This window comes from Dipodomys merriami, unplaced genomic scaffold (assembly GCF_024711535.1).
Source record: "Dipodomys merriami isolate MVZ:Mamm:240054 unplaced genomic scaffold, mDipMer1.0.p SCAF_21, whole genome shotgun sequence".
Lineage (NCBI taxonomy): Eukaryota > Metazoa > Chordata > Mammalia > Rodentia > Heteromyidae > Dipodomys > Dipodomys merriami.
The window spans coordinates 28727334-28744197 of record NW_027203493.1 but is presented as its reverse complement, the minus strand read 5'-3'; the positions used below and the strand labels follow the sequence as shown (position 1 = coordinate 28744197).

Below are 16864 nucleotides of genomic sequence, written 5' to 3'. Positions count from 1 at the left end.
TGATAGAGTGCTCGCCTTGAGCTGAAGAGCTGAGGGACAGCACCCAGGGCCAGAGTTCAAGCCCTATGACTGACCAAAAAAAAAAAAAAAAAGAAAGAAAAGAAAAAGTTTACATATCAGTTGGGTGCTAGTAGCTTACACCTACAGCTCTGAGGGTTATAGTTCAAAGCCAACCCAAGCAAGAAACTCTTGTTAGACCCTTATCTTCAATTAACAACCAAAATGCTGAAGTAGAGCTGTGGCTCAAGTGATAGCCTTAAGCAAAACAGCTCAGAGACAATGTCCAAGACAAGAGAGGAAAGACAGGAGAGGGAGAGGGTATAGGGAAAAAAGGGAGAGAGGGAAGGAAGAAGAGGAAAAGAGAGAGCCAAGGGGGGGAGGGAGGGAGAGGGAAAGAGAGAGAGCAAAACACTTTTTTTCATTGATCCTATAAACATAGTACAGGTTCACCATGTTGTTGCGCTGCCCCCCGGTGGATATATAGGAAAGTACATATCTCTGTCCTAAAGCAATCCTGCCATCAAGTCTGGAGCACTCCAGATTTCTGAACAACATCCTGCATATGATAATAAAACAATAAATCCAGCTTTCCAAAGGCTGTGATTGAACCGATGCTGTGCTAGCTCTCTCCTCTTTTCCTTTTGGTTCACACTTCTCAGATGTATCTAGTGGTCTGTCGCATGTTCTAGAAACTTCTGCAATGTTCATCAAAAGCCACAGGTTCTTGAGCAGAAATGGGAGTAGGGCCATACTCTGTGGCTATTGTTATAGGCATACTGCCTTCCTTCAGGTTGAGTCACTGTCTCAGGTTGTGTGGCCCAATGTGGCAGACTGGATAGGAGTTTAAAACAGGTTACAAGGGTTAGGAATATTGTCAGTTACTCAGAGAAGAACAATCTCATTCCCAGGTGAAGCTGAGCTGTTTGCTCTGGGAAGGAAGGCCTGAAACTGCTGTGAAAGGTCCTACCTCACAAATCACATAAGAGGGTGACTGAACTGTCCATGAATATTTCTGTTTTCTTTCTCCCTTCTTTCTAGTTCCTGCCCATGGTCTGGCTCCTTTTCTTGGGTAGCCTGCTTCCTATATGTTTCCAGCCTTTTTGACAGTAACGGGACTAACATTTGTCCATTCCCCACAAAGAATTGAGGCCTTAGGAAGGTGTATCAGTTATCCATTTCTTTGAGTGCCATAAGAGATGGAGAATGACTGGTCCTTATTATGGCACACAACATTATTTGGTGCAAGACAGGCATATGTGCTATAGCTTCCCTCACCTGTACTGATCATTTCCTATGGCCTACAAATGATGCTATGGATATCCAAATGGCTCTGGAGGGTAGGAAGGGAGCTGCTCCCCATATTAATGTGCATATGAATCTTTTGTCAGTCAGTAGAGGGCACAGGAGAAACAAGTAGGATATAAAGACTTCCTAGTCCCATGTGTCAGGCTTCTCTTGCTTCCTGTGAAAGACACCCAGTGACTCACCCTAGGGAGTTTTAGTGCTACCAAGGATGTGGTACAGCCAGATTTCCTGGAAATTCAGAAGTAGTCCAAGCCTTCCAGGGAGCTCATCGGTCTTTTATGGCTGCCCCACGTGGGTGGGTTCCCAGGGAGTTTGCAGGAACTCCAGCTGTATTCCCAATGGGACTGTCAGCACAGGATCTCATCTCATGAAAGCTTTGAGATAAGATGAAGAATAGTGAAAGTATAGGCTAAAGGTACTTTCAGAGGGGAGAATTACCATGTCATGCACCCCAGCTCAAGTTTATATTGATGTGCATTTTTGTTTGCCTTGATAGATGAATTCAGGTGATGTGGTTTGTGTTTGTTATGCCATCTCTTTCTGTGTGTACTCTCTGGTAAATGAGGACTGCTTCAGCGTGCCCCAGGAAGAACTTTAGGGAAATGATTATACAGTATTTCCTGCTTACCATGTGATTTCCTTGGGCCCTCTTAGCCACTGTGTCTGAATAAGGCTGATAGTGAAGGCCTGTATCTTGCTACAAATGCACATCAACATAACAAGTATAGTCAAAGCCCAGGCAATGTTAATGGGAAGATTTCCCCACACTTCTCAAAGTTCTCATTAACTTGGGGAAGGCTCCTTTCCCTGACAACCTCATCAATATGCCTAGTCAGGTAACATTCAGGTATCATGTATGATATTAATTTACATCCATGTTATAAATGGAAAGAGTTGCCTCATTTAATGCATTCAACACTTTATTCCAGGGTTTACCCAAATTTTCCTGCAAGTTGCTCAGAAATAAAGCTCACGACTATGATCTATTCATCAGCTTTTACATTTATTACTAATATAACATACCTATGTTACAGGAGTTTGACAAATGACAACATAGTTACAAAACTTAAATAACACAAGCACTTGTTACAGCTTTTATTAGTATTTAGTTTTCTTCTAGTATGACTTTTTAAAAATAATTTTAAAAGTGCATGAACAACCAGGCACCTGTGGCTCATGCCTGTAATCTTAGCTAGTTAGGAAACTGAGATCTGAGAATTATCGTTCAAGAAAGCCAGTCCAAGCAGAAGCCTGTGAGATTCCATCGCTAATGAACCAGCAAAAAGCTGGAAGAGGAGGCATGGCTGTGAGCAAAAAAGCTGAGCAAGAGTTTGAGGCTCTGAGTTCAAGCCCTAGTACCACCGCATGCATGTGCACATTGTGCACACGCACACACACACACACACACACACACACACACACACAAAGTGCATGATTCTCTTCAGGTACTCTGTTTAGGAAAGATTACAAAAACATATTTCCAGTAATAAATCAGTCCACCATATATAGGTTCAGATTAGAAAATGTCAAATAAATACTGAGGAAAAATAAATTAGCTCAATATAGCTATGGGCAATTATATTTAAATATCTAAAAAAATCTCCAGTATTTTGTTAGATGTGACAATTCCATTATTCTAGGCCCTATCTGTTTTAGTAATTTCTAGACTGCCTTAAACAAGATATAAAAGAACACAACTCTGGTTAATAACATTATCTTCGTTTAACAAAGAGCTTCTTCTCGTCCCAACACAGGATCATAATAGAAAGTAATTCCCCCCAAATCACTAGCAATGAGCAAATATTATCATATATTAGAATAAATACTATGCAGCTACAAACTTTGGTTGAGAAACACTTAGGTCACAGAGCCGCAAATGTCACGATATAGACACTAACAAGCGTAGCCCCCACAATTTGACAGGGTTTGGGAGTGATACCTTTCCTTCAGTAACAAATGCACTCAGAAGGTTCAGAAGCATGAATTTTTGCTTTTTTTTGTTTTTGTTTTTGTTTTCCAAAACATTATCACAATCTGCCAAATCCTCCATTAGGCCTGCTGAGACCAGAGAAACCGATCACATTTTTCAAGCATGATTTGTATCAAGGCTCTGGAATTACAAAGAAAAGAAACACACAAATTTATCTTTAATTATTGATCATAAAAAAAAATCTTAAATCTACACTTAGAAGATTCAGAAGGTTGATCTTTCCCATTAGAAGACTCAAGTTGAAATCAACTAAATGAGAAGGTAACCTCTGGAATAGAGAGAATATTTACAAATCATATCTGATAAGTGTTAGCACCTAGAATATAAGGAAATTCAACAACAAAAAAAGAACAAATAACCTGATTTTGAAATTGGCAAAGGACTTAATTATTCTCAAAATGGCAAATGGCCAAGGAGCATATGAGAGATGTTCAAGATGACTGATCACTAGGAAAATGTAAATCATCACCACAATGAGATAGTAGCTTGTATACAATAGGATTAGGATAGCTACTATTTTAAATACACCCTCATATATACACATGTATATGACATGAGTTAGCTAAGACAGAGAGAAATGTGAATCATTGTGAACTGTTGGTAGAAATGTAAAGTAACACAGCCATTATGGAAAACAGCATGGAATCTCTTCTTTTGGGTATATTTCAAATGAAATGAAAGCAGGGTCTTAAAGAGATATGTGTACATTCATTTTCTCTATATAGTTTGTTTTTTTTTTGTCGGTCGTGGGGCTTGAACTCTGGGACTGGGCGTTGTCTCTCAGCTCTTCAACTCAAGGTGAGCGCTCTAACACTTGAGCTACAGCGCCACATCCAAGTGTACATTCATTTTCATAGCAGCATTATATATAATAGCCACAAAGTAGAATCAACCACATGATCTTTGGCAGATAGATGAATGTAATGGGGTATTATTCAGACATAAAAAGGAAAGAAATTCTAGGGAAGGACCAGTGGCTCATGCTTATAAACCCTAGCTACTTGGAAGGCTGAAAACAGGGGGATCATGGTTTGAGACCAGCCTAGATAGTTCATAAGATCACCTTTTTGACCCATGGCTGAGCACAGTGACATGAGTCTATCATCCCAAGCTACATAGGAGGCTGAGATTGGACATGGTGTCAGGATATGGCAGAAAAGCCTGGAAGACTCCATCTCTAAGCCAGGTACCAGTGATTGTAATCCTAACTATTCAGGAGGCTGAGAGTCAAGGATCACCATTCAAAGTCAGCCCAGGCAAAAATGTCTGTGAGACTCTTATCTCCAGTTAACCCCTAAAAAAGCTAGAAGTGAAGCTGTGGTTCAAGTGGTAAACAGTGAGTCTTGAGTAAAAAAGCTCAGGGACAGAGCACAGGTCCTAAGTTCAAGCCCAGATCTCTCACACACACACACACACACACACACACACTCACTCTCTCTCTCTCTCTCTCTCTCTCTCTCTCTCTCTCTCTCTCTCTCTCTCTCTCTCTTGCATCTCTGTGGAAAGGAGACTGAATGTAAAACTATCTGTGGCTTCTACATTCTCCAAGCACCATGAGGAGGGGCATGACAGAATAGCATTACCTCTGCCTTTTCTCAGCAATCCTCAGGATATCACAGGTTCTGGTAAACTTCTCTGACAACTCAAGGGCCAGACCACATTCCTGTAGCAGTGACCAGGCCCGATCAGGGCCCATGGCCTTTGCTAACAAGAGCGCCACATTCTCCATGGTGATGGGGGCAGGCCCATCACTGAAGGTCCCATTGAGTGACTCTTGTGGAACTGGTCCTGTGCTCCTGTTCTGTATGAGATGTAGGAGAAGCTTCCATTCCTCTACAGTTTCTGGGATCCAACCTATAAACACATAGAAAAAATACTGGCTCTGCTCACTTCCAGCATACTGTCTGCATAGAGGATATGGTCAAAACTGTGAAAATGTTTAATACTAAAACATAAATGCACTAAATACAATGGTATATTCACATTAACACTGGTAAAATATTTGTAAACATCTGTCAAATAAACAATTCAAAATTTGCTTCAAAATGCCTGGATAGACAATAAAACAAAATGGGCACAATCTAATCTTGGCACTGAGTATACGCCAGTAAAGACAGAACTTAACCGTATAAATGAATACATACTCATCTCAGTGCTAAGTACTATGAAGGAAAAGGACAAGGAATCATCAGAGAGAAAAACCCTATGAGTGACATTTAAGCCAAAAGTTGAAAGATGAGACAAGCTTAGAGGACACATGCATGTGGTCTATAGAAGGCACAAACTTGGAGCAGGTACAAGGAAGGAATGGAGGGGAAGGGATCTGCATTTGTGACACAGGAAAGAACTTGAAATCAAGAAATTACCTGAGAGCACAAAGGCAGTAGTGAGGATGAGATGGTAGGGCCAGGCCTGGAGGACACACTTAGGAATATGAACTCCATTGTGAGTTCAGTGCAAAACAATTACAAGAGGGAAGCCAAATCGGTTCAAAGTGGGCACAAACGGAAGCCAGATAGATAGTTTGAGACAGATAGATAGTAGACAAGTGGTGATAGTATAGACAAAGAAGTTGATGGAGATAAGACATTGGGCAATGCAAGGTTCATGCCTGCACAGTGATTGATATACTTCTTGGGAAGGGAGCCGTATCAAAGAGAAAAACCCTACTGAATAAAACAAAGGTAAGAAGAACTCAACTTTGGCACCATTATGCTCAAAAATAGAAGTACTTTCATCTGGGAGAGGAGGACTTTAAGTGATACTTATTTTCTTCATGCTTCCTGAATTTTCCATTTTCTAGTAATAAAAATATTATGTTTAAAAACAAACCATTTATTTGCATCTTAACTTCTCTGTTTTTTGTTTAAAGCAAGTATTTATAGTTCAAGCCCTATAAATCTGGCTGACCCCAAGATGATCTAAGTAATTGCAACTGGAGTTGTGATGTCTATAGCTAAAGCTGGCTAGTCAGCTGGCTTCTGGATTCTGTCCTAACCTATGCCTGTTCTGTGCCAACAGACACAAAAAAGGCTATAGTAAAGGATTTTATATGCCTCTGGGTGAAGTATTTGAGTCTCTTCACTGAGATAAATAAACAAAAATGGCCATATCTATCTTTCTAAATGCAAGATGGACTGCCTTCAAATATCAGGTCTCAGCCAGGCACTGGTGCTCACGCCTGTAATCCTAGCTACTCAGGAGGCTGAGATCTGAGGATCGAGGTTCAAAGCCAGCCCGGGCAGGAAAGTCCATGAAACTTTTTTTTTTTTTGGTCCAGTCGTGGGGCCTGAACTCTGGGCCTGGGCACTGTCCCTCAGCTCTTCAGCTCAAGGCTAGCGCTCTAAACTTGAGCCACAGCGCCACTTCTGGCTTTTTTCTTATGTGGTGCTGAGGAATCGAACTCAGGGCCTCAGGCATGCAAGGCAAGCACTCTACCACTGAGCCACCTTCCCAGCCCCTCCATGAAACTCTTATCTCCAATAAACCACCAGAAAACCAGAAGTGGCACTGTAGCTCAGGTGGTAGAGCGCTAGCCTTAAGCTGAAGAGCTGAGGGACAGTGCTCAGGCCCAGAGTTCAAGCCCCACAGCTAACAAAAAGAAAAAAAGAAAAAATCAGGTCTCCTGGCCTTCTGGCTATCATCAGAACATGTTAAAAGATAAACTAAAAAGTAAAATTCCAGAGAGAGCTTTAGGGAATGTGAGTGCTATTCATGTTAATAAGCTCTACCTTTTTTTTCCTCCAAAGCTAGGGATTTAACTCAAAGTCTGTGCATGCTAGGCAAATGTTCTACAACCTGGGCTCTAAGCTCTACTTTTTCACTGCATGGTTAGGCAATTAAGATTCAGAAGAAAAAAAAACCTAAATTAAAGCAAAACTTTGAAATTGGATGCCAGTGGCTCAAGACTAATCCTCAGGATGCTCAGATCTAAGGAGAGCAGTTCAAAACCAGCCAGAGAAAGAAAGTCCATGAGACTTTTTACCTCCAATTAACTACCAAAACAAAACAACAAAAAGCAAAACCAAAGCTGGAAGTGGAGTTATGGTTTAAGTGGTAGAGTGCTAGCCTTGAGGAAAAAAAGCTCAGGGACAATGACCAAGCCTCAGGACTGGCACTTAAAAAAAAGTTTTAAGATAGGCCTGGTCTGAACACCAGGTCCAGCATTTACTAGTTGTCCTCTCTCTGCCTCAATCATAACATCTGGAAGTTCTGGAAGGTGAAAATAACAGCAAATACCCCAAGTGTTTATTATTTCTTTTAAAACAGTACGTGTAGACAGCATCTGGGCCAACAAGACATGGGAGTACTCACTTGTAATCCCAGGGAGACAGGAGTATCACCAAGTCAAGGCAAACTTTAAAAGATTCTAGCTCAAAATGAAGCTGGTACCAGTGACTCACACCTAAGTACTGGTACCCCAACCCCAAAAAAGGGCTTTGCTTAAGTGAAAGTGCTGCGAGGCCCTAGGTTCAATCTCAAGTTCAATAACAAGAACAAAAAATAAATAGAAAAGCATATGGAAAACATAAAGTATATTACATCATATATTATTACTCAAAATGTAGTAGGTGTTCATTAAATAGAAAAAATTCACAATATACTCAAAGGTGCAGATGTTTAAAACCCACAACATGGACAACTAGTTAGAAGTGTGTGTGTGTGTGTGTGTGTGTGTGTGTGTGTGTGTGTGTGTAATTCTTTTTTTTTTTTTTTTTTTTTTTTTTTTTTTTTTTTTTTTTTTGGGGTCCGGTCGTGGGGCTTGAACTCTGGGGCCTGGGCGCTGTCCCTCAGCTCTTCAGCTCAAGGCTAGCACTCTACCACTTGAGCCACAGCGCCACTTCCAGCTTTTTTCTTTTTGCTTATGTGGTGCTGAGGAATCGAACCCAGGGCCTCAGGCATGCAAGGCAAGCGCTCTACCACTGAGCCACCTTCCCAGCCCGTGTGTGTGTAATTCTTGAAATGTTCACCAGATTTCTTTATTCAAAAATATGGAGAGACTTGTAAAATACTCCAACCAAGAGTAACCAACTAGTTAGAAGTGTGTGTGTGTGTGTGTGTGTGTGTATGTGTGTGTGTGTGTGTGTAATTCTTGAAATGTTCACCAGATTTCTTTATTCAAAAATATGGAGAGACTTGTAAAATACTCCAACCAAGAGTAACCAACCAGTTGAGATTTACACACCATTGTCTCCTTCCATCAGGCTCATATCATTCAGATACACAAGGTTGGTGAAGGCCTCTCTTCTCCTCTCCAGCTCCAAACAGAGAGTAAGATATCCAGGCCAGAAACTTTGAAGAGATCAAGTTGAAGAAAGTAATAAGAGGCAGTGAGTTTACCCAGAAGCACACTAACACAACAGACGCTAGCCACATATGGCTATTTATTTAAAAGTAAACATAATTTTTTATTGTCTTTAAGTAGTTGTACAAAGAAGTTTCCATTCTACAAAACAGTATATGAGTAAAAAGTGTCTGACAACATTGTCACCCATCTCTCTCACTTTTTTTCTTTAATAGAGATTAGGTATTACATAAATTTCACAGATTTCACAGTATTGGGGAATAGTGATACTTAGTTAAAGTCACAAACACATTTTAATCTTCACAAGGCAAGCTGTCATTTTCATGGTCTATACAGTTTGTGAATTCTATGAGCTTTGACAATACAAGTTATTTTTTCCATATCAGGTGATGGTAAACATAATTTTTAATCAGATTTTCAACTGACATATTTGTATTTCAAACATCTTATGTATAGCTGATCTAGTGTAATTTTTTTTAAACCTGAGCTTTTATAAAATACAAAAGCCAGAGATATTTGGATCCAAGCAGCAATTATGAGTGTTTAAGCTTTATACACACACACACACACACACACACACACACACACACACACACGGTAAACTTTAAGCTTTATACACACACACACACACACACACACACACACACACACACACACACACACACACACACACACACACACACACACACACACACACACACACACACACACACACACACACACACACACACGGTAAACTTTAAGCTTCAATACAAAAATAGCATACTTCCCCAAATATGCAAACCTTGAAGTTCTCCATCTTTCCTTTCCTTCATTTGCTGTATCAACAAGTTTCACTCATTTTTTTTCAAAATGTCCCTTGGATGTGCTCCTTTTGCCACCATACTAATCACCCATCTTGAATGAACACAACAGCTTCCTACAGGCATTTTTTTCTCTAGTCTTCCTCAATTATGATACCAGAAATGATCTCTAGGAAATTCTAGTTCCATTAAGACATCTTTGTACCAAAAAGTACAAATGGGTCTGTACTGGTAACTAAATTCTTCTGAGCACCTTTCAAGGTCCCGCTTCATTTATCACACATCACCTTCTAGTTCCACCCTTTATTGTCCAATAACAAATACACAAAAAGCATGAATTAGGCAAAATGAGGGAAAAGAAAGACAAAGGTCCCTGAAAAATTATAAGCCAGGTGACGTTGTAAGACATCACCAAGCAAGAAGAAACAAACAATGTCATTATTCTTACTGTTCCTCTCACTGTACCCACAATCCTCCTTTGCAGATTTGCTTCACAGATGCAGATCCCACCAGTCCTCAAAGGACTTGCCTCCTAAATCTCACCTTCCCCCTGAGTCTTTCACCAGGGACTCTACTGAGGCTATTCACATCTCTCCCTTCTTGAAATCTGTATAAATTGTAACTGGTCACATAATCCGGTGCTAGTGCTTAATGAAACATTATCTACATACCTGAGAACTGGGGCTAGCAAGTAAAGCAGAGGGAGTAGAAAAGAACTAGCAAGATATAGTTTCTCCTACACCCACAAAAATAAAAGGAAAAGATGTCTACTCTACTATCACATACTGTACTTTTAGCAAATGGAATTCTTAAGTAATGAAGCAAATCAATTCTGGCCCTTCACCACAACATTATCCACTGAAATGATTCTGATACTAACTTTAGCGTTTGTGGAAGTTCTCACTTACCCATAAGACTTGCAGATGTCAGTCATTTTCTCTTTGGTTGTAAAATCTGCAGGAAGTTTCACTAGATGAAGAATCAGTTGGCTGTAACCCCAGGAAAACAAGTGTGAGTGAGGCCTGTGAAAGGAAAAAGTGTCAGTAAACCAGAGGGTTTATTTAGTCATCTGACAGGCAAGACTAGTTTAATTAGTTTAATTAGTCCATTATTCTATTTTTCCAACATTTATTTTTGGCTTTTGAAAAATTAGAAATAGTGACTTTTCCTATAATGTATTAATTTAAAGAAAAACAGAAATTTAGGAAAAGGACTATGACTTGGTATTTGAGTGCTTGCAGGAGGCCCTGGGTTCAATCCTAGAACCAAAAAGAAGGAAAAAGAAGTCCATAATCCCATAACTCTCATATACTATCCATCTAGACCTTTTGCCTAGACATACAACAAATAAGACAGACTTTTGAAGGACTTAAAAAAAAACTTTCCCCAGAGGAAAACATGTATCTGATAAAAGTATCCGTGTTTAATTCTGCAAATAAATATTAGAAAAATCTTCATCAAGTTATATCTAGAAATTTATTGGCAATCTTTCTGTACCTGGGATGTCCTTCATCATCCATAGTGCTTGTGCTGGGTGGAGCATCATGGGACACTGCCAAAAGCAACCAATTCAATCTTAAAGATTCTGGTTGTAGAAGGGACTCAAGAAAGGATGACCTGAGAGAAAGTTGAGGAGAAAAAATTCACCAAGTTTCATGAGAAGAAACCAAGTGTGGGGGTATGAAGAAAACAAGATGAAGGGATCATAGCAATACAACAGATGAATAACTTGAAAACTCTTCTATTACAAAATGTCTTGAAATGTTGGTGAATATTTAAGTCTTCTAAATAAATAGTTAATAGATAATAGATAATAAGGAAAAGGCCAAAGGGCTAAAAAGTGAAACTAAACAAAAATAAAGGATAAATAAAAGTATGGCAAGTACGAAAAGACCGAAAGGAAAAAAGAAAAGGAAGTTGCCATCCTAATAAGCAAATGAGAGTTCACAGCCATAGAGATGACTGGAAATGATAAAACAATCTGAAAGGAAAAGCATGGCACTGGAGCTGAAGTCAAGCCACAAAAGGCTGGGGTATGTCAATGAAATGGTGATAGCAGATGCCCTCACTGCATAAACAATAAGAAGCTTGTCTCTTTTAGCCTCAGCTCTGAATCAAGGGTTTTATTTTACACTGATGATCTTAGAATCTGAGGAAGGAGGAAGATATAAAGAAGTATGATACTTGGTGATATGTGTTGTGAAGTGGGGCAGAATGACAGAAGACTCATGTTCCACAAATCCACACTAGGTGACTCAACTTTGTGATAGTTAATGAGAAAAATGGGACGACTATTAAGGAAAGAGAAACAATGCCCTATGAAAAGGAAGAGAGAAAATGCCTTCCTTCTCACCTCTGATCTTCAGGCCTTGATTTCACCAGATTGTCTAAATAGGCCAAAAACTGAACAGGATGCTGATGACAAAGCTGCATGACATCTGAAGGCAAAATAGATGGATAGAACCTGACTAAGGATCGCAGGGCAGATTCCCCAAACTTCTCATACAACCTGCATTTGAAAACAGAACACATTGGTCACCAACTTCAGTGGGGTCACATAACTTGGTTAAGTACTCTCTAGAAATGAAAATATATAAATATGAAGCTGTCCAATTTGCAAATGAGTAAAACTGTAGAGGCTAAGACACAAGGAAATGCATGTGCTTTAGCTGCTATAAAGAACAATTAGGAAAACATACCAGGAAGCATAAGCAATCAACAGCGGACTATCAAAAGGAACTGAGGCTTCTAACAACTTTAATCTTGTTGGTAGGTCTCCTTCTCCCATTTCCGTATGTGTAGGATTAGAACTTGCCATTTCTGAAAGATAAAGCATGGCCTTTTCCTTTACCTTTCAGCTGCAAATATTCAATATAGGAACATAGGCATTCAATGTCCATTAGTCTTGCACTTGTGGTATACAAGGTCCACTGTTAAGCATTGCAGTAGAGATACAAAAAGGGGAACAAGATGTATTTTCTACTTTCAAGGGCCTTAAAATTCAACTGGGATAGATAGGTAAATTGTATTTTTTTTTGTTTTAAAATTTATCATTTGGTTTGTTTTTTAAGATATGTAGTCCAGGCTATCCTCTAATTTGTAATCCTAATCTCTTCCTATTGGACACATGAACAGGTTTCATTTTTCAGTTTCCTCTGAAATTAGGAAGCACTATGGGGAAGAATTCTAATCCAAAGAATGTGGGCAGAAAAAAGGGAAAACACTAGGCTGGGCCTATCAAAGAACATGTTCTACTTGCCTTCCCTTGAACACAGCAGGACATCCTCATTCACAAGTTTGATACCTTGTGAAGAATGGAGCTTAAAGTAGCAGAAGAAATTTGAAATGCTACTACATGGAAGACAGCTGCTCACTGTCCTGGACTTCTTTTTTTAATTCTTTATCGAGATTAAGTGATTACATAAACTTTACAATATTGTGGAATAGTGAAATTTAGCTAAAGTCACAAACACATTTTAACCTTCACAAGGCGAATTGTCATTATCATGGTCTATAAAGCCTGTGAACGCTACAAACTTTGACAATACAACTATTTCTTCCAAATAGGGTGCTATGTACATTTCTTTCCTTTTGCTTAGTGTAAGCTGTTTCCTCTTTCTCACTCATTCTCTCCCTCCCATCGCTGTCCTTGAGTTGCTAGGTTCACCTGGTCCAGTGCAGCTGATGGACCCCTCTGCTGTATTTTATCATCTATTTCCCTCTGATTCTGTGCACTCCCCCTAGCTTCCCTCAGATGTGCATATGTATATACCATATGTGGGGTCAAGAACACAGAGTCGTCTAAAAACAATATGACAAATTAAGAAAAGGTCCTTTGTTTCCTGAGTCCTTTTTACTTTGTTCTTATTTGAATTTAACATTTGTATATCAGGGAGATCATGTGCTGTTTGTCTCTCTGATCACGGCTTATTTTGCTCAACATGATTTGTTCTAGTTCCACTCATTTCCCCGCGAATGCCATTATTTTTTTCTAATTATCCTGGACTATTAAATGAACAAAAAATACATTCTTCTACTATATTTGAGTTATTACACTGTAAGATATTTATGACAGCAACTTAGCCTATGCAACTAATAATCAGTTTCCTCATCTGTAAAATGGAAGAGTCCTGTGTGCTCTGATTTTTGTAAGGAGGTCATGATACCAGAAAAACTGTTTATCATATTATGTTATATGGCATATAGCATATTCAACATATAGTATGTATTTTCTGTTAGTAAATTACATGAGGGGTTTTCTTGCATTCATATATCTTCATTTACACACTTTTAACTTTAACCCCAAGTGCTCTAGTATTGCTGTATCATTTCCTGAATGTGGCTGTAAGAAAAATGAAACTAATTTCTTGTAATAGAGTAGTTGCAAGTTAAACCAAGGTTTGAAGAAACACTGAATTAAAATAGAGGGCTGACCAAAGGCAACTTTCCTTTTTTTAAAATCCTAAAGCTCCAAAATGTCATTACCTCTACCTTAATATGTTTACCTTTGATAAAGCAAACTGATTATTACCTTTCAATCCTTCAATAAAAGTATTCCAAACACAAGGGCTGTTAGTGTAACTAAGCTTGATACTCTCCTTTGCTCTTTTCAAGTCCAGGAGGAAAAAATACTTCTTTAGGAACTGGCAAGCCAGAATTTCAGGAGAGCACTGTTGCAATATGTGTCCCACACATTCATCTGGGCTTTTGACTGTAGAACTCAATACACTCAGCTCCAAACACAATGTTATCAATTCAGCCAGATCCTTCTGAAGACTGTTTGGGATGGCACATGGAGAACATATTCGAAAAATGTCATCCAATGGCTCCTTCAGACTACTTACAGACTCACATGCTATTTGACCAACAGTTTCTTCAACACCTAAGCAGTCCCTTTTTTCTTCTTCATTATCTTCATCTATTCTTCCCTTTTGTGACTCACAAAGCAGTAGCATGCTCTGGTTTGATTCCACAAGTAAATTGCCAGTATCTGAAATGCCTGCAAAGTCTTTAACAGCAAATGTTTTTTCTAAATGTGAAAGCCAATCCCGTAAAACCATCCTCAGAGACTTCGGTTCAAATAAAACCAGAGGGTCCAGTAGCTTGGTTCTATATGAAACAAGGAAGCATGAAATTAATATATTTCACGTATTTTTACCAAACAAATTATTTTATATTAAAGGAACTTAACTCATAAAAATAAGTTCATCCAGTATGTAACTTTTAAACTCTAGATAACAAGTATGTCAGCAAGACAACACAACAGAGAACACTGACTTCAGTATGTTACTAATTCTTGAATTTCAGTGGCAAACCAGGCCACCTCAGGACAATGATAGTTGAGATCTGAAAACAACCCCCATTTGCTATAAAATTCTCACTCACACTCACATTGCTTCTGCTGTGGCTGATGTGAGCTCTTGGAACCTGTCTTCTGATGGTTGACTAGTTTTCTCTTTTGTTTCCCTAGAAAAGTATAAAAAATAAAAATACCAGGTTAGAAGACGTCAGAGCTTTCCCAGACAAATACATATACACTCTTATTATGTGGCAAGTATTGTACTTCAGGTTACATTGCCTAAAGAGTTTCTTTTTTCTTTCTCAAATTATCTTTATCAAACATTCCCTCTTTTGACTCATCAAGCAATAGTGCAACATAGATCTTTTAAGCTTGAGAGGATTAATGACTTATTCAGTTATATGCCAATTAGGAGCAGAGGAAAAACAAGGTCTAATTCTGTAGTCATCCTACTTTTTCCTAAAAGAACTCTGATATCCCAGAAATTTGATGAAATACAAGAAAGGGGGGCGTCTAGCACAGGAGAAAGATGGAAGAGGTACCATGCTAAAACTCATTCAAAAGATGTTGTTGTTGTTGTTGTTGCTGTTTTGTCAGTCATGGGGCTTGAACTCTGGGCCTGGGTGCTGTCCCTCAGCTCTTCAGCTCAAGGTGAGCACTCTACCACTTGAACCACAGCACCACTTTCGGTTTTCTGGTGGTTTATTGGAGATAGGAGTCTCACGGTCTTTCTTGCCCGGGCTGGCTTTGAACCACGATCCTCAGATCTCAGCTTCCTGAGTTGCTAGGATTATAGGCCAGGATTATAGGATTATAGTATGAGCCACCAGCACCAGGCTCAAAAGATTTTTTAATCTGTGGAATTCACAATATTTATAAGCTACACAACAGCCTTCAGTAGCAGACCATCCATGTGCTTTCTCCAGCAGGACAGTCTCAGCCTATGGCTTTCTTTCAATTGAGTTCCCCTACCACTTAACACAGGTTCACATGCAAGAGCTTACTCAGTATTGTTCTCCTGTGGGCAGGCAACTGAGCTTACTTCCTCCTCACATGATTGATCCTCGTCTTTGGGCCCTGGTATCTCTTTAAGCTCTGGGCTTGTGTGAAGGGTGCCAATCTTCTCAGTAGTTTTACGTACAAAGCTAGAAACACTGAAAGCAAATACCAAAAATACGAATGCAAACAAAAATTACTGCCAAGAATAAAAACTTTAGTACCTGACTTCCTATCAGTTCTAGGAAGTCAGCTTGGACTTAAACAAAAAACTCATAGTTTTGTTTTGTTTTTTTGGTACCAGACCCAGGGCCTGAACTCAGTGCCTGGGCACGATTCCTAAGCTTTTTTGAACAAAGCTAGTACTCCATCACTTGAGCCATGGCTCTACTTCTATCTTTTTGGTAATGAATTGGAGGTAAGAGTCTCATGGACTTTCCTGCCTGGCTGTGATCCTCAGATCTCAGCTTCCTGAGTAGCTAAGATTACTGGTATAAGCCACGCAATAATAATAATAGGAACGTCTGTAATCAAATATATAGTTCACACAAGGTCCATAATACACTTACAATACAGTGATTCACTTTGCTTAGGAAAATGTTCTGAGAAACCAATGAGTCAGGTTAAAGAAGTCTCTAACTCTGTTGTGTCTGTAAGATTTCCATCAACTTGGGCAAATTAAGTCATATGATCATAATTCCTAACAACAATAGAATAGCAAAGAATTCGTTCATGAAACTTAGTTCCCAACTATTCACAACATACCCTTCAAGACCAACTGAAAAATTATATCCAGAAGACAGTGATAAGCATTTAAGTAGCTACATAAAAGTCTTATCTCTCACACTTAAATGCCAGTACTGATTCCATAGAGCAAGTAGAAAAAAATTCTGAAAAATCTCCAATTCTGATCTGAAATTGAGGATGGATTAAGAAATGACTAATAGGGCTGGGAAGGTGGCTCAGTGGTAGAGCGCTTGCCTTGCATGCCTGAGGCCCTGGGTTCAATTCCTCAGCACCACATAAGCAAAAAGAAAAAAAAAAGAAATGACTAATAACACAAGGAAACAGTTCTACTAGTGATGAAGGACAAATAGATTTTTAAATGTTTTTCTGTCTGGAAGAAGTGGGTTGCACATACCACTTACACACTTGGCTACTCAAAC

At 39.2% G+C, this 16864-nt stretch overlaps 1 protein-coding gene across 2 annotated transcripts in view; it reads right to left on the bottom strand.

Annotated features, from left to right (window-relative positions):
- Positions 1-2173: 2173 nt before the first annotated feature.
- Hps5 (HPS5 biogenesis of lysosomal organelles complex 2 subunit 2) overlaps positions 2174-16864 on the bottom strand; it is a 35298-nt gene continuing 20607 nt past the window's right edge. The window contains exons 14-23 of one of the 2 annotated variants that reach the window (XM_070032768.1): positions 15707-15856; positions 14795-14869; positions 13935-14512; positions 12103-12223; positions 11757-11912; positions 10901-11020; positions 10312-10425; positions 8481-8587; positions 4879-5149; positions 2174-3415 (exon numbers count right to left, since the gene is read on the bottom strand). In XM_070032768.1, coding sequence (XP_069888869.1) covers positions 3355-3415; positions 4879-5149; positions 8481-8587; positions 10312-10425; positions 10901-11020; positions 11757-11912; positions 12103-12223; positions 13935-14512; positions 14795-14869; positions 15707-15856 — 1753 coding nt within the window. In that variant the 3' untranslated portion in view covers positions 2174-3354. The other variant, XM_070032769.1, reaches the window with a different exon arrangement.